The sequence below is a fragment of the Eschrichtius robustus genome, chromosome 21, assembly GCF_028021215.1.
Source record: "Eschrichtius robustus isolate mEscRob2 chromosome 21, mEscRob2.pri, whole genome shotgun sequence".
Taxonomy (NCBI): Eukaryota; Metazoa; Chordata; class Mammalia; order Artiodactyla; family Eschrichtiidae; genus Eschrichtius; species Eschrichtius robustus.
In genome coordinates this window covers 9278225-9305862 of record NC_090844.1, presented here as the reverse complement: position 1 = coordinate 9305862, position 27638 = coordinate 9278225, and the positions used below count along the sequence as shown (strand labels likewise).

The following is a 27638-nucleotide window of genomic DNA, read 5'->3' as shown; positions in this document are numbered from 1 at the left end:
AAGTGACCTATGTCTCCCTTGCTGGTGTTTACATGTTTCCAACATTAAAGTCGATAATTACTATAGGCTCTCTCTGTAATCATTATATAGACTCTAATATACACATTCATTTATTAAATACATTTAGTAGATATGTGTAAGAAAACTGTCTCTTTCGTTCTCCAAGTTCAATAAATATAGAAATAAATTCAAAGAAGTTGTGAATTTTACAATGTTTAAAATAACAAGAGAGGTCAGAGGATATTTTAGGGCAGTGAAAATACTCTGTATGATTCCATTACGGTGGACAGGTCATTACACATTTGTCCAAACCCATAGAATGTAAAACATCAAGAGTGAACCCAAATGTAAACTAGGGACTTAGGGTAATGATAACGTGTCTACGTGGGTTCATCAGTTGTAATAAATGTAGCATCAGGTGTGGGACGTTGATAATGGGGGCAGCTGTGCATATATGGGGGCTGGGGGTGTGTCGGAATCTCTGTACCTTCTGTGGAATTTTGCTGTGAACCTAAAACTTCTCTAAAATAATAAAGTATTTTTAAAAAATAGAGAGCCCTAAAAAAAAAAAAAAAAAAAAAATAGAGAGCCCTAAGAAGAAAAATAAATCCCACATTAGCAAGTAGAGAACAGTGTTAGGTATTTTTACATGCACTGTGCATATTTTAATACCTCTCACAATATATACACACAAGGCCTGGGCTTTAAGTACTATTACTCTATATTCTTATCATAAAATATGCATGGTGGCTATCACACATTTTATTTCTTTCAAACTTGGATTGAAATCATACTTGAAGCTAATGCCTGTGGCTAGTACTTTATTTACATTTGAATTTTGATCATGATCAGAAATGCAAGTATCGGCCCCTCAGCCAAAAATGAACATGCCATGCCCTTTCTGGGGCTGTAAGCGCCAGTTGTGGGAAAATGGCAAAGCTCCCTCAAATGATACTAAGCACCCCCAGTGTTAACTAAGAGAAAACAAGCCCTAGAAAACCACGCTGTGGCAGAGCTAGGTCTTCCTACCGAATTCAAATGATGATACAAAAGACATGACAGTCTGGTCATCAACCCTAATTCCAAAGACAAATCCATCAAGTGGCATTAAATATGACACGATATATGAATGGTATGGATGTTCAAAAACCCTGCAGATACGCTGTTATACATGATGCCATTTTCTCATTATTTAAAATAGATATTGATAAGTGATGCTTATTCCTTGAAATTTTACCACATTAATATTTCAGGTTCTAAAAATCTGTAAAGCCTCCATAATCCTTCTTCTACCCTTGACTAGTTGACGTATAAGCATAAACAAAAGGCTTGTTAAAACTTGTTAAGACTAACAATTTCCATTGGTATGTCTTACTGTAATGTAACTTTGTCTTTCCTTTATTATATTTTTCACTACGTATATGTATGCAATTTTCACCTAACATAGGTTTAGTCTCAGAATAGTGAGGGTTTACTCTATAAAGTTACTTTTTTATTTAGATAACAGTTAAAGTTTTTTTTCCCCAGCTTTATTGAGCTGTGATGACAGATAAAAATCGCATGTATTTAAGGTGTACAATGTGGTGTTTTGAGATATGTATACATTGTTAAATGATGACCATAATCAAGCTAATTAACACTAACGTCACCTCAAATAGGTTTTTTTTTTTTTTTTTTTTTTTTGGTGAGAACACCTGAGATGTAGTAATTTAGCAAATTTCGAGTATACAGCACATTATTATTAAGTATAGTCACCACGCTGTACATTATGTCTCCAGAACTTATTCATGTTATAACTGAAAGTTTGTACCCTTTGACCAACATTTCCCCATTTCCCTGGCAATCACCATTCTACTCTCTGTTACTATGAGTTTGACTTTTTTTTTCAGTTTCCACATGTAATCAAGACCATGCACCAGTGTGAGGTGATATCTCACTGTGGTTTTGATTTGATTGCCCTGGTGATTAGTGAAGTTGAGCACCTTTTCATATACCTGTTGGCTGTTCAGATGTCTTCCAGAGACTTCTGATTCTTTCTTCTGCTTGACTGCGTCTGTCATTGAAGCTCTTTATTGAGTTTTTTAGTTCATGCATTGTATGCCTCAGCTCCAAAATTTCTGTTTGATTCTTTTTTATGTTTTATATCTCTTTGTTGGACTTCTCATTTTTTCTTTTATCATTTTCCTGATTTCATTAAATGATTTATCCATGTTTCTTGTAGCTCATTGAGCTTCTTTAGAACAATTATTTTGAATTCTTTGTCAGTCAATTCATGGGTCTCCATTCCACTGGGGCCATTTACTGGACATTTATTGCATTCCTTTGGTGGTGGCATATTTCCCTGATTCTTTGTGATCCCTGTAGCCTTGTACAGTTGCCTGCACATTTAAGAAGCTGTCACCTTTTCCAGACTTTATGGACTGGCTTTGGTGAGGAAAGACCTTCACCTGCTGGAGGGGGCCATGCTGGAATGTGCTGTGCTCCTGGGCCTGGTGGAGTGGAGGTGTGCTGCAGCTTCAGGTGTGTGGGGCGGGGACTCAGCTCAAGTAGCTGTGGTCTGTGATGTCGCCAACCCTGTGGTCCTTAGTGCCAGGAGCTTCAGGACATCTGTGGTGGCTGTGAGAGCTACTGGGGTCCTCGGCAGCCCCTCCGGGTCCAGCGGTAAAAGGGACAGAGGCAGGTGTTGGTGGTGACTGGTGATGTGCATGCACGTGGTTGCAGGGCTGCCTGCAAGTGCGTGCATGGTGGCAGGAGCCAACTGTGGGCACACGTAGGGTGGTGAGGGTGGAGACCAGTGGCCAGGGCTAGCCGCAGGCATGTACGTGGTATTTGCTCTGGGTGCCAGGGCTGGGGTCCTCATGGCAGCACTGGCTGGGATTCCAGCAACTGGGACAGAGGGGTTGGGACTCGAACAGCTGGAGTGTGCAAAGGAGAAAACCTACAGGGCTCTTTGGGGCAAACGTCGTACAGGGGTCACTGTGGATCTGCTGGTGCTGGTTTCCTTAGGGTGGGGACCCCTGTGGGTCCTTCATGTGGTTGGGGTGCCGGTGGCTCTCCCTGCTCTCCTTTGCCTTGGAGGAACCTTCTGGGGAGGAGTTTCCTCTTCACCCCGAGCAGTGCCAGCCTGGGGGATGGGATGATGCAGGAAGAACGGAACTTCTTCCTACCCTCTCTGTGGGGTTATTCTCAGGGTTTGTGCTCCGCTGTGCTCCTGCAGCTTCTCCTGAGCTCTCCCAGAGCTGTATTTGTTCACGGGTAGTTGTATATTATTGGCTTTCGTCGGGGCATGGAGGCTGAGACCTCCTCCCCAGCCATCTTGGTGATGAAGTCTTTTCAGTTTTAAGTTTTAAAAAAATATTTGTAGTTAAAGTATCTGATGCTGGATCCGTAAGGAATGTCATCCCCCCTTCCCTCACCATTTTCCCTCCAGGCAGTCTCCTCTCCTTGTCATCTTAAACTTTTATGGCCAAGTTCCGACATTGTTTTTAGAAATGCCGATTCAGTCTGTGAATGCTCAACTTTCTGCCAATTTACATTTTTAAGTCTTTTCAAAGTGAATATGTTTGCTGATTACTTGTAGTCCATAGTTAAACCATTAATGTTTAAATTCCTATATTGTGAGGTTGTACCATATGGTGTGATATTAATTTTAGATGATTTCTTGCTTAAATTATTTTTACAAATTTAATTAATACCATTTATAACTCCCCCAAGACCCCAATATTTCTTGTTTCCCTTTCTTTCTATTGTCTTTGCTCTTCACCTCAGGACAGGCACATGCAGAGGTGGGAGAAGGTTCTAGAACTCTGCATGTGCACTGGGGCCCTGGGATGGAATGATGGGCAGGAAATGAGACAAAGTCGTATCAAGAGAGTCTTAACATCTGGGAGAAGAGAAGTGCCTACAATCAGATCAACAAGTACCATTAGAGTACGTCATCAAATCTAAGACACCACTGATCATAGGATGCAGAATTATGTTATATACCACTGAGAAAGGGCCAAGGCAAAGTAGTGCCAAATACATGATCCTCCTTTTGGAGACATTAAAATGGGAAAACATTCTCATCTTGGATTCAATGTAATAAAGTATAAGGCTCAACTAATAGAACAGGAGGAAGTCTTCATTTTTATTGCATAGAAATATTTTTTATTGACGTTACTTGAAATAGGATTTATTACAGATGTGTTTTCCCAGAGCTATTTTTTAAGCTAATCTGTTTTGAGCATGACTTTAAATTTGCTATGAATAAACTTCCTGTTCATCATCTATAAAACATGACAATTTCGAGAGGAAGAAAGAAGACAGCATGGGTTCTTCAACAGAGCTAGAAAAAGTGAGATTTTTATGAACGTTCAATTAGGTTTTTTTAAAATTTTTAATACCTATCATTTAAACTCTAACTAGTCAAAATGCACAAAGGACCACATCTACTCATTCCTTGAGTACCTGTTGCTAAGAAAATTATATGAACATGCAAAACTATAAGCTCCCTGCCTCACACTAATTAGATTAAAATTAGCTAATGAAATAAAGCCTAAGAGTAATCCCTAAAGACTCATCTGGGTTATAACTTTATTTCATAAGAAAATACTTTGAAAATAGTTTCCTAGGCAAAGAAAATTGCAAATCATATAAAGGAGCTGAAAAAGGAACATTGAAAGGGCTCTGAAGGGTGCAAAAAGTATTATTAAGTATTAAGTTATTGATCCGCATTTATCAAGACAATAGCAATAGATTTCATAGCCAATTGAGATAGAATGGGATATAATGTTATTCTTTTTCAATTTTTTAGCAATAAGTAATGCAGACATTTTACCTTAGCGGCCATTCAGAGAAGCAGGTAAGTTGAAGAACTTCAAGAGGTATACAATGCTGACAAGTCTTTAACCAATAATGGCATTTCTCTAAAAACTAGAGAAAATTTAATGCCAGAACTCACTTTTATCTTCAGTATACTTGTAATTAAAATTCTCTTGGACTCTTCTGGTGTTCCTGAATGAATCAATTAAATATAAAGGGATTTGGAAAAAATAGAACCACTTTTTCAGAGTGAAAATGCAACAGAGGTATTAATTTCACTGAATTTATATTTTATATTATTTTAGTTTTCCACAGTCACTGCTTTTTCAAAAGTTTTAAATAATAATTTTAATTATTTCAATAGAGCACTTACTTCACATCCAGGTTGTGAGAATTTTTGTCAGTTAAGAAAATTGTAATCCAAGTGGGGTTTTCCAAGAAATACTTAAATAGGAAGTTTTAAAAAATAAACCTATTATTCTAGTAAAACTTATAATCATGGTATCACCTACTATGCAGTCAGGATTTAATTTGTGGGGAGCATAAGCTGATTTAGCTTCCTTCACACTAAGGTCACACTAAGGAGGGGATCTATTCATGTGTGGTGTGGTCCCCTTCCTTTTTATCACCACTATGAGATCTGAAACCTTTTGTTGGTCCTTGTCCTGAACACTAAAGACAGTGAACTGAGGAAGAGGTAGTTCTCACTCATCTACTGAGTAGCATAGAAGCCTCTTAGGAGCTTACACTCAGGTTTTTTAATTTTTATTTTATTTTATTATTTATTATTTTTGGCTGCATTGGGTCTTCATTGTGGTGCGCGGGCTTCTCATTGCGGTGGCTTCTCACGCTGCAGAGCACGGGCTCTAGGCACGTGGGCTTCAGTAGTTGCAGCACGCGGGCTTGGTAGTTGCGGTGCACGGGCTCAGTAGCTGTGGCTCGTGGGCTCTAAAGCACAGGCTCAGTAGTTATGGCAAATGGGCTTAGTTGCCCTGCAGCATGTTGGATCTTCCTGGACCAGGGCTCGAACTCATGTCCCCTGCATTGGCAGGTGGATTCTTAACCACTGTGCCACCAGGGAAGTCCCCTTACACTCAGATTTTAATCAGGATGTCAAAGGCTGGTCCAGGGCAATCTCGTGAATTAAAAAAAAAAAAAAAAAAAAAAAATCCTCATTTGTTCACTATTTGTTCTCTTTTTAAAAAAATGTTTTCTTTTTTTCATCTTTTCTTCTTTTTCTCTTTCATAGTATAATTCTTTCTCTTTCAATCACTGGGAAATTTCATATAATCCCTATCTTTTGTTCACATCCAAGGAAGGAGCTGAAAAACTCATTTAGATTGAAGAATAAATGGTAGTAAAGCATATACTTTGACCTCTTACAGAGATTTTGCTTTATAAACGAAAATTTTAAACCAAGACTTAGGTTTAGTATGAGGATTTCAGACATTAGTAATTGGTGGGGTAGGCCGCTTGAGAGACGATGTGAGATTCTACCTAACATCCCAGAAATCACTTCAGCTGGTCCTGTTGAAAAGGCAGGCCAATCTCAGTGTGAAGCTCAAATATTTACACCAGAGCTGCCCAATAAAATAAAGTGTGGGCCACAAATGTGACTGCTTATGTAATTTAAAATTTTCTAGTAGACACATTAAAAAAGTTTAAAAATATTTAAAATGATAAAAAGACATCATCTTTTCAACACACAATGTCTTATAGTCATTTTTTTTCACACTGCCTTTGAAATCTGATGCCTTTTATGCTTACAGCTCATCTGTTTCAAACAGCCACATTTTCTTTTTTTTTTTCCTTTGAGTATTCTTTTTTTTTTTTAATTATTTATTTATTTATTTATTTATTTATGGCTGTGTTGGGTCTTCGTTTTTGTGCGAGGGCTTTCTCTAGTTGTGGCAAGCGGGGGCCACTCTTCATCGCGGTGCGCGGGCCTCTCACTATCGCGGCCTCTCTTGTTGCGGAGCACAGGCTCCAGACGCGCAGGCTAAGTAATTGTGGCTCACGGGCCTAGCTGCTCTGCGGCATGTGGGATCTTCCCATACCAGGGCTCGAACCCGTGTCCCCTGCATTGGCAGGCAGATTCTCAACCACTGCGCCACCAGGGAAGCCCTGAGTATTCATTTTTAATGAGTAAAGGATAAGATACTGAAAGTACCATGTGATCATAAAGAAGCATGGCATTATTTTATTTTTAAATTTATATACAGTAATATTCACTCTTTTGGTTATACAGTTCTACAAAATTTAACAAAAAGTAAAGACTCATATAACTGTCACCAGAAAACAATAAGCATAATGCTTCCATGATATTAAAAAAAAATTCCCCAGCCCTGCACCTTTGTAGTCAGCTTCTCTCCTCACCCTTAATCCTTGAAACCACTGATACTGTCTCTATTTAGTTTTGCTTATCCCAGAATATCATTCAGGTTAGTCATGTAGTATGTAGCCTTTTAAAACTACACACTGTATGCAGTTGAGATTCATCCATGTCATTGCATTTCTCAATAGTCCATTCTTTTTCATTACTGAGTAATATTCCATTGTGTGGTTATACCACGTTTTTTTAACATCTTTATTGGAGTATAATTGCTTTATATTGTTGTGTTACTTTCTGCTGTATAACAAAGTGAATCAGCTATACCTGTACATATATCCCCATATCTCCTTCCTCTTGTGTCTCCCTCCCACCCTCCCTATCCCACCCCTCTAGGTGGTCACAAAGCAACAAGCTGATGTCCCTGTGCTATGCACTGCTTCCCACTAGCTAGCTATTTTACATTTGGTAGTGTATATATGTCCATGCCACTCTCTCACTTCGTCCCAGCTTACCCTTCCCACTCCCCATGTCCTCAAGTCCATTCTCTATGTCTGCATCTTTATTCCTGTCCTGCCCCTAGGTTCTTCAGAACCATTTTTTTTTTTTTTTTTTAGATTCCATCTGTATGTGTTAGCATACAGTATTTGTTTTTCTTTTTCTGACTTACTTCACTCTGTATGACAGACTCTAGGTCCATCCACCTCACTACAAATAACTCAATTTGGTTTCTTTTTATGGCTGAGTAATATTCCATTGTATATATGTGCCACATCTTCTTTATCCATTCATCTGTCAGTGAACACTTAGGTTGCTTCCAGGTCCTGGCTACTGTAAATAGAGCTGCAATGAACATTGTGGTACATGACTCTTTTTGAATTATGGTTTTCTCAGTGTATATGCCCAGTAGTGGGATTGCTGGATTGTATGGTAGTTCTATTTTTAGTTTTTTAAGGAACCTCCATACTGTTCCCCATAGTGGCTGTATCAATTTACATTCCCACCAACAGTGCAAGAGGGTTGCATTTTCTCCACACCCTCTCCAGCATTTATTGTTTGTAGATTTTTTGATGATGGCCATTCTGACTGGTGTGAGGTGATACCTCATTGTAGTTTTGATTTGCATTTCTCTAATGAGTGATGTTGGGCATCTTTTCATGTGCCTCTTGGCCATCTGTATGTCTTCCTTGGTGAAATGTCTATTTAGGTCTTCTACCCATTTTTTAAATTGGGTTGTTTGTTTTTTTGATATTGAGCTGCTTGAGCTGCTTTTATATTTTGGAGATTAATCCTTTATCAGTTGCTTCATTTGCAAATATTTTCTCCCATTCTGAGGGTTCTTTTCGTCTTGTTTATGGTTTCCTTTGCTGTGCAAAAGCTTTTAAGTTTCATTAGGTCCCATTTGTTAATTTATGTTTATTTCCATTTCTCTAGGAGGTGGGTCAAAAAGGATCTTGCTGTGATTTATGTCATAGAGTGTTCTGCTTATGTTTTCCTCTAAGAGTTTTAGAGTGTCTGGCCTTACGTTTAGGTCTTTAATCCATTTTGAGTTTATTTTTGTGTATGGTGTTAGGGAGTGCTCTAATTTCATTCTTTTACATGTAGCTGTCCAGTTTTCCCAGCACCACTTATTGAAGAGGCTGTCTTTTCTCCTTTGTATATTCTTGCCTCCTTTATCAAAGATAAGGTGAAACAGCCACATTTTACGTGCTCAGTGATCACATGTGGCCAGTGGCTACCATACTGATCAGCACGAATTTAAAGGCTAATTAACAATAAAAGGCAACACTAATCAAGAACTACATGACGGATATGGAAAAATAAGCGGATTTTACAGGAGTTCCCAGAAGTTGGAGGCATCACTCTGAGTATTCAGAGAAGGATAATATGATTCCCAGATGGAGAGGAGAGGGAAGAATTTCTGCAGCAGGGAAAATTGCACAGTAAAGACAGAAGGAGTAGTAGGTGTTGGAGCGCTGGGATTTGAGACAATGGTGCAGAGACAAGTTTAGGGAATATGGGTGTAGATTCCATGACATGTAACGGGGAAGAGGGGGCAAAGTAAACAGTGATTTGCACCTAAGGAAGGTGGTAGCTAATTGCACAAAAGGAAGCAAGGAAGAAAGAGGAGCAAATAGTTGCTATGTTTTAACTTGAGTGTCAGCTGAGCAAGGCTCAGGTAGGGAGATGCTGCCCAGTGTGGGGCACTCAGGGGAGGATGAGGGCAGAACGTTGTTCGGGTTCTTCATCTGTGGATTGGGAGGAAAAGTGGAAATCAAGAAGGGGGAGAAGTCATATGTAAATAAGATAGGGCTTGGCGGGTCAGAGGCTATGGATGGTAAGGCAGGATGCCAGGGGTTTAGGACGGTCTGCAGGACATTCTTTCAAGAGGTTTTACAGTGAAAGACAAGAAAGGAGATGGTATAGGGAGAGGGTCTGTATGGCTAGGTTGTCTAATCTAGACGCGCTAGTTAATCATCATACTGTATACATCTCATGACATACTTGTTAGTGGTTTTACCCAGTATCTCAGCAAATAAAATGTGATCCAATTTCTGTTTGCTCTAGAGTTTTCAGTAGGCAGACTTATTTCTGCACACCTATGATATGCATTGCTTGACTTTTGGATTAACTCTTTGTTAAAACCTGAATTATTCAGTGCAGACAGATCCCTTCTGGCATGATAAAAAATAATAAGGATTGTCTAAGCTTCTCACTGGGAAATGAGCGCTATGCCAGATTTCTATTCTCTGACTGCATCGTCACGTTTAGAAAGAGCCACGTGCCCTACAGTAGTTGAAGTTGCTTATGGCAGCGACACGCTAATTTCTCTGACCCTTCGTGGTCCAGCCTCTGAGGTCAAGCCTGCCTAGGTGCCCGTCAACAAGCTCTGGGTGCCCACAGATGACTGTTCGGGTTCTTTATAATGTCAGTCACTGTCTGGCCAAAACATACTTTTCCATCATGATCTTCCACAGATGTCAAATCAAATTCAACTTTGTCCAAGCACACTTGATTGATTGATTGACTGACTGATTGATTTTTACTTCTCAAATTGTCCTTTCAGGCTGGATTTTCCTCCATTCTTCCCAGCTTCACACTCACCCACAGCATGTTTTTGTCCACTTCACACTTTTGCCTCCTCTGCTTCTGTCCCCCTGTCAGAAATCCTATCCATCTGTTGATCGGTCTTTGTACCTGTCTATGTCTGTCTTCTTTCTGTAAAGGGAGTCTTCTATGGCCCACCATTAACTAGAAGCATTGTCCTAGCTCTGTATTCTCTATGACTAGGCAGAATTCTGTACCTGAAATCTACTTGTAACCTAGGATTTCAGGCAAACATGAAGTTCAAAAAAATGTTTGTGTGTATGCACTCTCCCTGGAAAGATTACATTTTCAATCGGGAATCTGACCCAAATATATATTGAGAGCTACCAATTAAATTATAAACTCCTGAAGGCAGAGACAGCGAGTTATTGAAAAAAATTGTAGTTACCATGTATTAATCTCCTACCAGGTGTTGTCTATTTTTACATAATTACATTTAATTAAAAAAAGAAACAAAAATAAAGGTAGGTATTAAAATTAATAATTACCTTTTTCTTAAACAAAGAAATTGGCAAGGTTGATATTTTAAATTTGAATTCATCCTTATCCAATTGCAAGATCAGAGGTAACAATCCAAAAAGACAGATAACAAATACACGAGATTCACAACAGCAGAAGTAAGTAAGCCTGGTCTTCCCCATAGTATCAAGAAGTGCTTCAGGCATGAGAAGTATGTTTTTTACAGCAAGCTCATACTATCTGTCTTGCTAATAGTACGTATTCAATACACCTCAGGTTAATATAATTAAATGGAAATAAACATATGACAGATAAGAATTTTGTAAATATATATCATGTTCTAGTTACCAAGTTAAATTAGATTTAAATGAATGTTATCATTTAGGTACCATAAATAATTAAGTTTGCAGTAGCAATTAATACAGGTTTAAAGTTAACACTGACATTAATTAATGTAACAGATTTTAGAAACTTTGGTCTCAATGTTTGGAATTGCCTAAAATTTACTTCGAACAAAAAAGAGAAATTACTTTAAACAAAGAAGAGAACATTCTGAAAAATGCTTTGAGAAAAAGACCAAATTTCATACCTTTGTATTGAAGGTTGAATTAACAAATATATTTTATTATGTTTTAAGTCATTCTAAAGACAGAAAATTAAAATAATGAAGATAATAGTTTATAGGACTATATTGAAAGTATCAATTAAATATACTCATAAATAAACAGCATGCTCTAGTGCCTCCCATGCCTATAAATTATTAAGTAAAAAAAAGAGATAAAATGAACAACCCACTTTCTATTTTGTTACTATCAGAGTAGATTTGTTTTTTGTATATTCATTCCAATATACACCAAGGTTATTTCTAATATATGATTGTTTTTATGTGGACGATTCAATAGGAATTACATTTCGAATTTCAAAATATTATGCAATAGGTATCATTTTTTAAAGCAGAAAAGATTACCAGTGGTGATATCAATTGTAAAATTAAGTATCAAAATGCTTATAGATAGCCTCCATCATTCTATTAACTCTGGCTCCACATTAGAATAATCTGGAAAGCCTTAAAAAATGCCAGTGTTCGTCCTCAGCCTAAACCAACAAAATCATAATCTCAGGGTGCTTTTTAAAATCTCTCAGGTGTCACAATTGTGTGGCCAGGGCTGATAATGTCTGGGTTAAGGAAAGTAGGAGACCCTGGTCTTTATAACCATTTCAAGAGGTAAAATAAACCTCTAATTTTGACTTGGTTAAGGTTTTGAATCTGAGTCAATTATTAATTAGGAATATATATATACACACACACGTATACACACATATTTATGTATATATACATATATATATATATTTATTTACACCATTTTGGAAAACCATTGCAATTTTCTGAAAAATGTAATGAGGAAAAGATTGAAAAAGATGTGCACCATGGTGACCATAGGTGACAACACTGCTGTATAACTGAAATTTGCAAAGACAGTAGAACTTACATGTTCTCACCAAAAATAAAAGGTAAATATGTGAGGATGGGTGTGCTTATTAAGTCGATGGTGAGAATCCTTTCACCCTTTTATGTATATCGAATCATCATGTAACACACTTTAAATATCTTCAATTTTATTTGTCAATTATGCCTCAATAAAGTGGAGAAAACACCGTAAGGAGACTATAGGTGTTCTGCAGGTAGAGACGGATCCATGATTGATACCAGCCAGGGTTTCTTCAAAGAAGGATGGAAAAAGAGGGATATGTCGCAGCAGGTGGCAGGAGGGATAGGGCTGGGGGTAGGGGGCGGGTAGAGGACGATGTGCTCAAACCACAGTCAGTGCGTTTATGTCAGGAGCCTGAGCTGTTTGGAATGTGGGTTAGAAGATGACTTTGAAAAGAAGAATGAGGACGAATCTCTGAGAGCTCTGGTGTCTACCCTGCACGTTGTACATGATGGGGCTGCAAGGATTTCTACGCAGGGATGTGGTGCAATCAGATCTGGACTCCACATTTATGAAGTATAAGGAGTTTTATGACAGGAGAAGACTTAACTAGGAAGTCTTAAACTTTTTGGAGGCCCCCCCCCAAAAAAAAACACAACCAAAGAGAATTACCACTGGGCTAAGAAATGAAGAGTCAATGACTTACAAACATACACTAACATCAGCGTTCTAGCGACTTGGTATATATTTTTCTGGAAAGAGGAGTTTTGTATTCACTTTGCTGCATGTTTCTGTAGACCTTGATGCTGTGCTCAATAAATGCTAGTCGCATGTCTGGAGAAAGCTAAGGTCCTATTAGTCTCAAGGTAAATTTCAAAATACCTACAAGAAAACCCTTGGGATTTTCTCCTTCCTACGTTATATTTCTTGGGTTCATAAACTGTACACAATATCATGGTCAAAAGTTGACCACAGGTCTCCCGTGGAGGACACACAGCCTTCACCATGGTGCAGATTAAGATGGTCCACTGCACGGAGAAGCCTGCAAGGAACATGTGAGGCTTTAGAAGCCACCACCCAGACTGAGTTGACCAGAAGGAAGAGACCCTCTGAGACCCTTCTTGGAAACTGTTATAGTAAAGAAAGAGCTTTCCAGTGAGTGACTTCATGCAAACTTGGAATACGCTGAACCAATTTGAAGAAACCAGATTCCACAGGTGCCCAGAAATAAACTTCTGCTCCACGTTGCTTCAAAACCCATTTTAAACTCACATCTGGATCTGTGTTGAGTGTTGCATTGGCAGCCTCTGGAACAATGACGCTCCTTTCCCAGATTCATCCTAGATTCTGTGTCACATCAAGCAACAGCTTCGCTGTGCAACTTGAGAAACCCAACCCAGATGATTAAGAGAACAAGAAACGTGGCTCGTGCATTTTCAAGTTTCCTGGCTTCCTTACGGTTCTGACTGAGCGTCGATGTCCCTACAGCTCCACGTAGTAACTATCTCGGGTAAGCGATACCTCTAGCACCTCGCTGACCTAGCATGTGTCGGGGAGTGTGAAGAAACACTACACTATGACGACTACGTTCTCAGTGGAAATGCTGACAGCCTCCTGACATGGGCACAGTACACCGTGATGCTTTGATTTCCAAAGCACACGGTACCTGTGAGAAATGGATATGTGTGCGCCTTTAGAAATAAACTCTAAACATAGTCTCCAGATGGGACTGATCAAACTGCCACCAGGAGAGAAGAAGCACAAAGTGTGAGTACAGTTAGGAGTTGATAAACCAAAAACCAGAATAATTTCCATCTTAACATCACATAAATAAAAATTGTAGAAAGACAATTCGCCAAGGGAGTAATAACCCTCCAAAGCTTTTATATTTTCCAAGCATAACAACTTGACATCTACCTGTGCTACACATTAATCTATTCTAAATAGCTGTGATTTACTGAATAACATTGTCAGCTCCCAGTTCCCCCGTGTGAACCACATTTAGGAGTTCAGGGAAAGGAAGGCTTTAGTTTAAGTGCTTTTACGTAGAATGGCTAAGGTTTACTGTGCATTAATATTCCAAACACAATTTTTAAATCAATGAATACATGAAAATGCATTGACTTAAAAGTCTGGAATGGACTCAGAAGTTCATTTACTCCATTAGGTTGCCTCAAGGTGAGACTCCTATATATTAATTTAACATCTCTAATGAATAAAATAGCATACTTTCCTTAAGAAATATGTTCTCTTTTTCAACACTAGTTTCAACATTAGTAAGAAATTGTTCCCAATGTCTAGTGAAAGTGATTACTACTGAAATCTGAGCACATTCTCTTTGTCCTGTCCTGTTCACGATGGATTTTTACCTTTGTGATTTCTGAATGTGCTGACACACACACACACGATCACACTCGCTTCCCCGCCTTAACAAAGGTTAAGTGGGTGGGTCTAATACATCACGGACAGACAGCCCACGGTGATGTTGTGCAGTGAGGGTGGGTTTTTGGACACATGGGAGCAGCTGAGGGGTATGTCACTTGGGCCAGGACAAGAGCCCTGCAGGCAGGTGACCCCTGGCTGTGCTGCCCCAGCTGATCACCTGAGCTCAGGTGTGCCCTCCACCTTGCAGACCAGAAAGCACCATTCACCAGCGCTGTGACATGATCCGTATCTCAGGGTGGGGCCCAAGAACCAAGATGAGAAAAAAGATGGTAAGACCCACAGCATCATTTATTCGTGTAGAAGGATCGCCATCACTCATGGAGGGGACGGGATGTTAGTCCACAGAGTGGCTTTCTCTACAGACCAGCTCAAGTGATGGTCTTAAATCAGACAACTTCGCTCTCACTTTCCAGACATTCTACAGCCTTGCCTTGTACATAAAGTAAATATCATCTGCCCCTGCGGACCTCCCCACCAGGCCCCGAGGGGTTGTCCCCTGATGCACCTCTGGCAATTCTCACCCTTCAGCATTCTGTGTTCTTCCCCGGCTCCTCCTTCCTCGAAGGATTGGCACTTGCTGTTTTCACTGCCTACGCTGCTCTTTTTCTAACCTTCACGAGCCATGGGGATCTCAGGTCAAATTTGCTCCCTCTGAAGGGCCTTTCTTGCCCGTGACCCCTAATGTATCCCCCAACATTGTGGTCTTGACTCGTTTGGTGCATTTCTCTCTCCCCCCCGAGGATGTCAGCTCCATGAGAGATGGGGCTTTCCTGCTGCAGATGGAGGCGTTGCTGCACACAGTGGGTTCGCCACTACTATTTGATGATGTGCTAATTAACACAAGCTCCCTTGTGTGTTCCCAAGAGGAAGTGGGTTACAGCCAGACCACCGCTTACTGAGCCTGGAATCCCTGCCATGAAGCTTTCCTCTCTCTTGTCCAGCACTGGTTCACTGGGCTCTGAAGAAGACAGGCTGACACAGGTTTGACACTAGGTTTCTCCCTTTGCCAAGTACCCACCATGATCACCACCAAACACACACACACACACCCCTCTGATGGGCACATTCTCTTTCAAATATACTGATGCTTTAAATGTGTTGGTGGCTGAGCCTTGGGATGAAGGGCATGTCACCGCTTTAGGGCAAATATGTGTATCTCAGCCACATTTTCCCCTCTTTGTTAAATATGACGACTTGGGGACAGTCCCGGTTCCTGTGCTCAGTGTCTCAGAGTGTTCCACCTGCAGCCCTTCTTCCTGAGATGCCCCAGGGGCCCCCCAAGAGCTACCAAAGGGTACCACCCAGCAGCCTTAGCAACAAAGTTGTGCGCATTGCTCTCCGATTCTGCTTCTCAAACACTCCGGGATCCTCACTGTTTACCCACAGTTACAGTCACGTTTTTAAGGATGGCATAAATCCTCCCGGGATCCAGCCCACCCTTTTCCCTTTGCTCCTCCCTGCTCTCTCCATCTCCCCTCCCACCCCAGGACTGACATGCTGTATCTGCAGAAGGCTGAATGCACCTCTGCATTCGGTGCTGCTGCTCTGGCTCTCCTCGTGCTCCTCTCTTTGCCGAGATCCATCCCCTCCTTCTTCCCGGACGCCCGGGGTGCAACCCAGGCTGTCCCTCCTCTGGGAAACCTTCTCCAACAGCCTTCTGCTCCTTCCGACGTCAGCAGAGGTGCATTTTTTTTTTTTTTTTTTTTTAGAGGTGCATTTTTCTAATTCATAGCTCTTGGTGCCTGGCTTCACTCACATCATCCGGAAATTATCCGTTTACGTGTATTCCTCTCTTCTCCCCTGGACTGGGGGCCAGAGGACGACCCGTCCTCTTTGGCCCCATGTGTCCCAGCGCAGTGAGGTCACATTCAGATCGTCAATGAGGGACCTGAACAGATCAACTGAACGGCCTGAGCTGCTGTCTAGTGAATGGCCATCGTACTTGGACCAGTGAAACAGAGTAAACAAAAGGAGTAGAGGCCGGCGAACTTCCAGGAAGTTTATAAAGGTAGTAAAACCCTGCGAGCCCTCACTGCATTCTGCACACAAAGTCTGTGAGACAGACGTCCAGGTCATCCCCTATACGGAGATTGTAGACCCGAATTTGAGGTGCAGGGGGACCCATTCTGGGCACCGAGCTATACGCTTCACAGGATTAATCCTCTAATCCACATCTCTGTCCACGGTGGTCATTGTTACCAATCCTGTTTTGTAGGGCAGGAAACAGGCTTCCATATAACAGGACTGGGACTTAGATCAAGGCCACGTGTCTCCCATGGTCCATCCATCGCTGGGCTTGGACCAAGCTGTTCACCTCCAATCCCCACCCCCTCACTCCACACAGTGAAAGCGCTCACTGTGGCCGGATTTACACTGTGGACGGTGTGTCTGCAAAGTGGCTTCCTCCATGTGTCTGTGTCACACGAGTATGACACACGCAGGGCAGCCCTCACACCTGTTCGCCAAGGGCAGCCCTTCACTAGGCTGTGAAGCATCTCCCTGTTCCTTTTGTCATTTTCCTCCTTCTTCAGGACTGTATGTACGTTTCTTTAACTTCTTTTCAACTCCAGCCTCTACCTGCATGGTGCCCTTTAGTTCCATATCCATATGTATTCATATTCATTCAGGAATATATTTATTCTATTATTCAATACTTCATTCTCCACGTTTATTTTTTCTGCCAACCCACCCCCCCATTGTTATTACACCTGTTCCTTCAGGGGGTTCTGCCATTCTTCTGCTCTGAATAGATCAAGCTGAGAAAATGGATAAAGTTGTCACTCACGTATAGCTGTCTTTTAGTGTCACTTTTTTCTTTGGGATTTCCCTTTTACAAAAATAAATCACTACTCCCCAAAGAAAGGTGTTCTGATTGGCAACAGAAGAAGCAGTACTGCAAGTCGATGGAGAAAATAGAGTTGAAAGGGTGACATTGAACAGAGAGCACAGAGGGTTCTACTGACGTCCTGATTCTGCCATTTATTTACAGGCTGTGTGACGAGGGGCCACCCCACTTACTATCTCCTTTCCTTGTAGGTAGGGTGAGGCTCTTCTTAATTTTGACCTTCAATAGGACCATGACATTGAGTGGGGGGGGGGTCTCTAGGTATTTTTGTCTGGGCCTATTTGTAAGAAAATTCTAAAGAAATAGTCATTTTGGAGGAAGGGGATTGTTCCGACCCTTTGTAGAAACACTTTTTAAATCGAAACGTACACACACGCACACAAAGTAAAAAGCAAAATACTCTTTTTTAGCAAAGAGCTCTCATGTAACTACTTGGTTTTGCAGATCCCCGAATGTCATGTAAATGGACCATGCAGGGTGCATGTGTTTGTGTCTGGGTCCATTCACTCTATAGTATGTCTACAAGATTCACTCATGTTGTTGCTTGTAGAAGTAGTTTGTCTTTTTTCATTTTTATTTAGTATTCCACTGGACGAATATACATACTTCCTTAACATGCTCTACTGTGGCTGGACATTTAGGTTAATTCCAGTGTCTGACAACCATGGATAAAGCTTCAGCGCACATTCTCTCTCCGTGTGTCCTGTTGCACATCTGTACTCATTTCTGCTGGGCATGTACCCGGAGTGGAACTGCTGGGTCTAGAAAAGGCTCAGGTCCAACTTTCCCATAAAACAGCTGTCCGAAGAGGCTGCACCAATTCCAATTACCGCCAACAATGTAAGACGATAGTCTTCCCATTTTTTACATTTTAAAATACCTCTTAAAATTTTGAAGATCAAACTATTTTAGTTAATTTGGGTTAGGAGGACACACTGAGCTCAAGGAATGGTTATTGATGGGCGATGGATGTTCTGATGTCTCAGTGCTGTTTACAAAGTGTTTGCCACACCTTCTTTTCATTGTATTTGCTACCCACAGTGGTTAGGGGCCGCAGATATTATTATTCTCGTTTTATAGACTAAGGTAGCGAGACACACAGGGCAGAGAGGATACTGGCTAATAATGAGTACTTAATAAAAAAGGAGAGGCCAAAAGTCAGCAGCTTGGAACACATAGGTGGGGATCTTCTGTGAATTATTCAAAGCCCTGGAGTTGGCCCTTGGCAAGAATCTTTGGTTCTCAGAGAAGTTAAAGTATATATTTAGGGAAAGTGGTATGTGTTTCTGATTTCAGTGAATTTATATTTATTAAAAAAACTCTTTTTCCTTTTAGAGATTTTAAGAATTACTTAGAGGTTATAAGATTAGATTTCATTAATTTATTTTGATTGAAAGAAAACGTGTCCCATCTACCTGAAAGGTCCCCTTAGTGGAAGAGTGAAAGGTGCCCAAGGCCATAGAAATGAACGAGAACGCCACCTAGGGGTTGTCTCACTAGTTCTGCAGACCAATGGTCCATGGGCCTTGGGAAGAGTATGAGCACCTGATTTCCTTCATGTTTCAACATACGTTAACTAAGCCCCTTTCAGGTTCTAGTTTATGGTCCTTACTGTTTACTGTTCTAAAGGGAGAGACAGACAAACGCGTTGGCCCCAGGATCCAGGTCTATTACCTTGGAGGTAGAACTTCTACAGGTTGCAGAAGATGTGAACACTGGAGAATGGAGAATGCATAACTTTTACCTAAACTTGAATTAATCTGAAAAGATGAAGTTCCCAATTTTCCAAAATATGTTTTTAACAACATGAAAGTCTTCATTTTATACAAAGTTCTTCATTTTAAATAAAAAGGAAAATCAATAGTGGTATAGAATGATCACCTAAAAAGAAAGCTAATTGTTTGTGTCAACACAAAACTTAAAGCCACGGTCAGGTTTTCCCTTGATTTATGAGCCAGAGTGTTCTTTATATAAGCTGGAACTTTATTACAAACACTTTCAAAATGATTGATCAGTTACAGAAATCAATGGGAATTTCATTTTGTGAAAATTGTATTTTTATAAATGGCCAGATAAATATATGTAAAACTGGAGCTCAGTGCATATATGGCTACGTAATAGTGAAGAGGTATTCATGGTTCAAGGTTAATATATCTTTAAAAATATTCATCTTGTAGACATCAAAAATGTCTACATGATGAATTGTGCTAACAAGGCACTTATTTAATTATAATTAATGATGGAGGCAACATATAAAGAACGGGCTCAATTTTCAGCTGATTTAAAGAATAACATGTCCTACGTAAACCTATTATTCTGTGAGAGCCCATTACAGACACAAGATATTTCAAATCTATCAAGTGGCTTTTATTGCCATTGCCACATTTTTTGTTCACAATGCTATTTTAAAGGTGAATATATTTAGCAACTATAGAGCAGTTTTACTTGTCAATCAACCTTACTACTACTTTTGGCATAACTTGCTGGCATGATTGAAGAGATAAAAGCCAAAGAAGAAAGTGGAAGATTCAGAGAAGGAAGAACGTAGGGATGAAAACATAAAGGAAAAGAAGAAAGACGTTGTTATGGTGGTGGGTGGTTGTTTATCTGACCAAGAAAAGCACCAAGTTAAAAGGAATGTGTTCTTTGTTTTTAGAAGTTGTAAAAACCTATCCAGGCGTCATACTCTTGGCCGGAGAAGCAGTTTCTCCTCCAGAGACACCACCAGAGGGCTGTGTTAGCAGCTTAGGAAACACAAAGAGTTTTCATAGGAATCTCAAATAACTTGCAATCTTGTTCACTTTGAGTAACACTGATGGAATTTTTATAGTCTTACGAGTGACCACAAATGATAAATGTGACTACAATAATGTTAGAAAGGCAGTAAGCAAAGAAATGTGCTTTTTAATGTTCCCCTTCTTCACCAAACACCCCAAGATTCAGATTCTTTAACAGAATATTTTTTTAACATCTTTATTGGAGTATAATTGCTTTACAATGGTGTGTTAGTTTCTGCTTTATATCAAAGTGAATCAGCTATACATATACATATATCCCCATATCTCCTCCTTCTTGCATCTCCCTCCTACCCTCCCTATCCCACCCCTCTAGGTGGTCACAAAGCACCGAGCTGATCTCCCTGTGCTATGCCGCTGCTTCCCACTAGCTATCTATTTTACATTTGGTAGTGTATATATGTCCATGCCACTCTCTCACTTCGTCCCAGCTTACCCTTCCCACTCCCCATGTCCTCAAGTCCATTCTCTATGTCTGCATCTTTATTCCTGTCCTGCCCCTAGGTTCTTCAGAACCTTTTTTTTTTTTTTTTTAGATTTCATCTGTATGTGTTAGCATACGGTATTTGTTTCTCTTTTTCTGACTTACTTCACTCTGTATGACAGACTCTAGGTCCATCCACCTCACTAAGAATAACTCAATTTGGTTTCTTTTTATGGCTGAGTAATATTCCATTGTATATATATGCCACATCTTCTTTATCCATTCGTCTGTCGATGGACACTTAGGTTTCTTCCATGTTCTGGCTATTGTAAATAGAGCTGCAATGGACTTTGTGGTATGTGACTCTTTCTGAATTATGGTTTTCTCAGGGTATATGCCCAGTAGTGGGATTGCTGGATTGTATGGTAGTTCTATTTTTAGTTTTTTTAAGGAACCTCCATACTGTTCTCCATAGTGGCTCTATCAATTTACATTCCCACCAACAGTGCAAGAGGGTTCCCTTTTCTCCACACCCTCTCCCAGCATTTATTGTTTTGTAGATTTTTTTGATGATAGCCATTCTGACTGGTGTGAGGTGATACCTCATTGTAGTTTTGATTTACATTTCTCTAATGATTATTGATGTTGAGCATCTTTTCATGTGACTCTTGGCCATCTGTATGTCTTCCTTTGTGAAATGTCTGTTTAGGTCTTCTGCCATTTTTTAAATTGGGTTGTTTGTTTTTTTGATATTGAGCTGCTTGTATATTTTGGAGATTAATCCTTTGTCAGTTGCTTCGTTTGCAAATATTTTCTCCCATTCTGAGGGCTTTTTGTCTTGTTTATGGTTTCCTTTGCTGTGCAAAAGATTTTAAGTTTCATTAGCTCCTATTTGTTTATTTTTGTTTTTATTTCCATTTCTCTAGGAGGTGGGTCAAAAAGGATCTTGCTGTGATTTATGTCATAGAGTGTTCTGCCTATGTTTTTCTCTCAGAGCTTTATAGTGTCTGGCCATACATTTAGGTCTTAAATCCATTTTGAGTTTATTTTTGCGTATGGTGTTAGGGAGTGTTCTAATTTCTTTCTTTTACATGTAGCTGTCCAGTTTTCCCAGCACCACTTGTTGAAAAGGCTGTCTTTTCTCCTTTGTATATTCTTGCCTCCTTTATCAAAGATAAGGTGACCATAGTGCGTGGGTTTATCTCTGGGCTTTCTATCCCGTTCCACTGACCTATATTTCTGTTTTTGTGCCAGTACTGTACTGTCTTGATTACTGTAGCTTTGTAGTATAGTCTGAAGTCCAGGAGCCTGATTCCTCCAGCTCCGTTTTTCTTTTTCAAGATTGCTTTGGCTATCCGGGGTTTTGACAGAATATTTACATAGATATTAAACTAGCTTTTAGTAGACACTGTGTGTTTTCACTATTATTATTGTTCTTGCTGGTTTTTTAGATTGCTCTTTTACTCTGCTTTTCTTTTTAGCAATTGTGTTGGTAATAACAACAGTGTTTTCCCCCTGAGTTTGTCTGGTTGAAATAAAGTACAGTACAAATCGGGGCTTCCTGATGTTCAATCCAGGCAGAAAAAAAAGGGAAAATTTACAGGAATAACACACTTTCCTACAGGACAGGAAGCTTTCCCCTCATTTGTCCTCAGAGTGAAAACCTTGAGGCCTCTCAGCTGCAAAGTCAGGGCAGAGTGGTGTCCAGCGGAGGTGGTCACTGGGACAGCTGCTGGGGGCTCTGAGAGGCTCAGCCTGAGCCATCGCTTGCCTCCTGCCTTCCACTGCCCTCAGGCTTGTTCTAGAATCAGCAGGAAGGACCACCTGTAGCTTCTATTCACGGGTGATAGTTCTGCCCTCAGGAGCCACAAAAATTCTCATAATGCTTTCCCGCCTGGCGTTGACAGGTGCTCTCTGTTTTGTCACAAGAGGATGACATCCGGTACTGAATCTGACTTTCCATGTATGGTCGGCTGAGATTCAGCCTTAGTCATGACCCCTCCTGTGATATAAAGCCTGAGGTGAATGAAACAAAAGGCAGCTCCCTCCCACCATTTAGTCTTGGACTTGAACTTCAAAGTCAGCCTGAAGAGGTTTTCTCATGTATCACTGTTAAGCCATGTTTACCCCTCCTTATATTTTTGCATCTTTTTATCTCTTGGGACTTATGTACACATTTTTCTAATCACGACTTATATATATCATCAATGGCTGATATGTCTAAACTATTGCAATTGTTTCTTATATCTACCAATTTAGAGTATCTTCAAACTTGATATTCTATTTTTCACCTTTCTTCCAATCACTAGTACAGATGCCAAATCCACTGATGAGGTTTAGAGGATGATACCTAGAAATTTTTCTGTAGTTCCATACCAATCAGTTAATCGGGACCTTTGGAGAAGATCAATCACCAGTTTAGAAATAACGCTATAGATCTACCTACCTACCTGTCTGATCAGTCAATTGTTATTCCAAATAGTGATCTACGATGGTTTTAAATCAGGGATAGATGTATCTGTTGATGTGGAGTAATACAGAGAAGACTCAGAATTTCCTACGAGACTAGGTGGTGTATTCCTCATCCCCCACCACTATATCACCTAGTGACCCCAGTCCCCACTGATATGTCCTTTCCATACCTGTTCTCCTATAACTACAGTTAGAATATGTGGCCTTGAAAGATAAAGGCACACAAAGGCAGGTATGGGAAGAAAAAGACTGGCCTTGCCTGGGTCCCAGAGTAAGTGAAAACAAATTACTGTGACTCTTACCAAGCTTCAAGGCAGTATATTTGCAATTCAAGAGCTTTCTGGCAGCATCAGAAGAAACTGAGGGGTGGACAATGCTCCTTATGAATAAATGCATTTTGGTGAAATAAAATTGTCCCTGGACTCCAAGTCAGGCACGTTCCATGAGGGTTCACAAGCCCCAAGGATCCCGGTGGCAGATAAAACTCAACACACGTGTCCTCTTCAGCATCATCTGTATTTAAATCCCTGAAGATTACTCTTATTTTTTTTAACTTCTTGCCCAAAAGGACAGAGTGAAGGCATTATGGATTTTAAAATGTGTTTCAGATAGGAGTCATTCAGAGCCACTTGTTGGAACATTACTAAAACCTCCTTAAGTGGCTCCCGTGATTCTCTTTCCGTTCCATCTTTCATGGGAGCTGTTTACAAATTATCTTTCTGACCTGCTAGTTTCTGGAGCATGGGGGTTGTCATCATTTCCTCATTTTGGGGTCCCAGCTTCCCTGTGGCAAGTGTTCAGGGAATTCTGCCTTAATTGAACTGGCATTCTCACGGCCATGATTTGGGGAAAGCTGGAGAAGTTTGCTTGGGACAGCATCTAGCTTTCTGACAGTGCCATACTAGTTTTATTTGCAGATGCATGTGGAATAGTTTCCATCAACCTTTTCACAGTATTGATCACAATTATTGATTATTAGAAACATATAGGAAACTATACAGTACTATCCAGGAATAAACCCTAGAAATTAGAGAGAAAGAGAAAGTTTCAGATCAACCCTACAGACTATTGACTATAGACTCTCTGTTTTACCTGGCTACAAACAATCTGCCATTTCTGTTTTGAGGTCCCCTTATGTGTAAATCACTAAATCAGGTAGTTGCATTTATGCAGTGTGAATACATTTTTTTTTTCTTATAAGATGGAGCCTTCTTACCTTGAAACTGAGCATTAAATCCTTTCCGTCGATGGTTACTGTCGGATGTGAAATGGAGTCGTAACCAATTCTTGCTACTGATAACAGGGGAAGGGAGGTTCATGCCGGTCAGCCTGGAAGAGAGAATGAAGAAAATCTCTCTTGTAAACCAGCAGCGCAAATGTCCCGTCTCAAACCCGATTTTACAACTGAGCGCCAATAGTCATTATGTAGAGTTGCCTAAAACAGACGCCATTTATTAGCTGCATTTCCACATTGAAGCACTTCAGGTAATTTCATCTTTGCCCACAAAGAAATGCTATATTCATCCTTGATGGAATAAAGGCTTTCACAAATATTGGACATTTTGATTCTTCTTTATTAATGATGATTAAATGAGCAGATATTCTTTTGATCGCTTATTTCTTCTTATCAGGACCTCGATCATAATGAATTACAAAAGGAAAAGATAGGCAAATGATACAAGTCTGCCCTTCACTATTTAAACACTTGGCAATTCGGTTTCACCTGAAGTCGACTCAGATAACTGTTAACATCCAATGTTTCCAGGGCCCCATCTGCAGATTCACAACCTGGGCCTTTCCTGCTCAAGTGAAGAAGAGGGATGTTTATGAGATTAGTGACAAGAACTGTCAAAGAGATTCAACATGGAATAAAATCATGTGTGAGTAAAGTAGTATATTAAACAAAATTAAATCTTTCAAAAGTAAGACAGGATCAACCTCTGGTTAAGCTGTTGAAAATATCCAGTCCACTTACAATTTGCACTCTGGTTGTCAGAAAAAGCAAGTCATTTACTTCCTACTCTTGAAAACTTTGTGTCATTACTAAGGAGTACATGCCTTCTCAGGCAGAGGAGCTCTTGATGGTTAGAGATGCTGTGATGCATTCCATTCTGGACAGTGGCCTAAGTACTACTGGATTGGATGCTTCAGACAGACGATTGTATGTTGGCTCCACTTGCACTAGTTGAGGCACTATATCCCTGGGTTATCTTTTCTGAACCTCAGTTTTCCAGTCTGTAAACTGGACTTGAAAAGACCTAGATCAAGGTGTTTAAAGAGATGGTATAGATGCACGTGTAAATGCTCCTAAAGCTACTTACATGGGGTTACACATTGTATAATTATTTTGCATCTCAGCTGTAAAACTATTTTCAAAATGATGCTTATTCGTGCAGATGATATGTCAGGGATTCACAAATTACCCTGGAGCTGAAACTGGTGGGGCCCTTTGCGGGCTGGCTGGCAATTTCCACCACTGGAAATCGTACTCTATGCCTGGAATTTGCTAGGCACGGGTTGGCTGTGTAGAGCGTTTCCCTAGTTACTCCTACTTTTACCTGGAGGAAAAGCTGCGTCCAGTGAAATATGTAGGCAAGCTTTCTGATGTCAGGGTGCTCAATTTCAACTCTCAGGTTTAAAAATGTGCAGTATCCATTCAAAGTGAAAAGCCAAACCTTGACTGGAACCAATTGCAACAGTGTTTGTGTCACTGTTTGAAATAATCTTCTGTAAGAGGAAATACATTACTCAGATCTGACTCTTTGCTTGGATTTATGTAGCACCGACTGGTGAAGCTGGATACGACTGATTCCAAAAAACATTTCATCATTCTAATTTTTTTTTGAAGGCTCCTTCCCGCACCTTTCTTTTCCTGGCGAGATTACGTTACAAATTCTATTAGAAAAAGGTCACATACCTCTTTGCCTAATAGTGACAATGGCCAAGAGAGAAGTAAATTCTGGATTCAGAAACCCACATTGATCCAGCTCACCTATATCTACTTACTAAAATTTTTATAACTGAAATCCATGTTTATTTTGCTGTTGCTTTAAAAATACTGTTTATCCTTAATTAGATTCTCTTGGAGTGGTTCTGATTTCAAAAACTAGGTGGAGTTACATTTTAGTTCCATATCAACATTAGCAATGCACATAAACAAATCCCCCTTTCACCGCCATATCTCCCAAATACTTACCTACAAAAAAATGTCAGTTTTGTGTTAGTGGACAAACTTGAACAATAAATACCCAGATAGAAATATTTTAGGGTTTATGAGTCACATCGTCTCTGTTGCCACTGTTCACCTCTGCCCTTGTAGCCCCAAAGCAGCCCTGTGTGATATGTTCCAACAACACTTTACTTACGGACACGACTTACATTTCATGTAATTTTTCTGCATAACAACATATTATTCTTTTTTGATGTTTTTTCAGCCATTTAACAATGTAACAACCATTCTTAGCTTATAGGCCAGATTTGACCTGTGGGCCATAGTCTGCTGATTCTTGCTTCATTATATATGAGGCAGTTTGTAAAATATTGAGTAAGGAAGATAACTAGACGATGTATATCAAACTAGTGTATATATTCAAAAAATGCATAATTCCTGTGCAGATTTCTTTTTTTTTTTTTTTTTCAAATAATGGCATCCTTTTTTTTTTAAATTTATTTATTTTTGGCTGTGTTGGGTCTTCGTTTCTGTGCGAGGGCTTTCTCTAGTTGTGGCAAGCAGGGGCCACTCTTCATCGCGGTGTGCGGGCCTCTCACTATCACGGCCTCTCTTGTTGCGGAGCACAGGCTCCAGACGCGCAGGCTCAGTAGTTGTGGCTCATGGGCCGAGTTGTTCCGCAGCATGTGGGATCTTCCCAGACCAGGGCTCGAACCCGTGTCCTCTGCATTGGCAGGCAGATTCCCAACCACTGCGCCACCAGGGAAGCCCCAGATTTCTTTTATATAGAATCAAAGGTGAGGATTTAGTAACAATTATATAATTTATTTCCCATGGTTGGAGCCAAGCCATGCAAATGAATCATACTCCAGAGTGAATTAACATGCATGGATTTCTTGACTTGGCTGTGTGAATGCAACAAATATTCACATCCTCTGTTTTGGGGGGAATATGGGGGCAGGTCATTGTTCCATATAAGACCTATCCTTGGAATTGTGAGTTGTTCTCTCACCTTCCTTAGGGCAGGGGCTAACCTTAGAGATGCCATTTAACAGCAAGATCATATTACAAAGTCAATCGTTCCTTCATTACAAGCAATTTAAAGAAAGTTGACTAATATGGAAGCCAGCGGATGATAGGGCAGATTTACTAAGATCCTGGATGATTCAGATAAGGTTTAGAGGTAAAGAAATTCAACTGAATACCTTTGTGGTAATGGCTCCCAAAGTGTCCACATCCTAATCTCCACAACCTGTGACTATGTCACCTTACATGGGAAAAGGGCACTTTGATGATATGATGAAGTTACAGATTACCCTGGATGATGGGGTGGCCCAATGTAATCAGAAAGATCCTTAA

The 27638-nt window shown here is 40.2% G+C and overlaps 1 protein-coding gene across 1 annotated transcript in view; it reads right to left on the bottom strand.

Moving 5' to 3' along the window:
* The window catches only part of CSMD1 (CUB and Sushi multiple domains 1), a 1889718-nt gene that overhangs the window by 635785 nt on the left and 1226295 nt on the right, over positions 1-27638 (bottom strand). The window contains exon 7 of the mRNA XM_068531988.1: positions 24327-24439. Within this exon, the coding sequence (XP_068388089.1) occupies positions 24327-24439 (113 nt within the window). The remainder of the gene's footprint in view (positions 1-24326; positions 24440-27638) is intronic.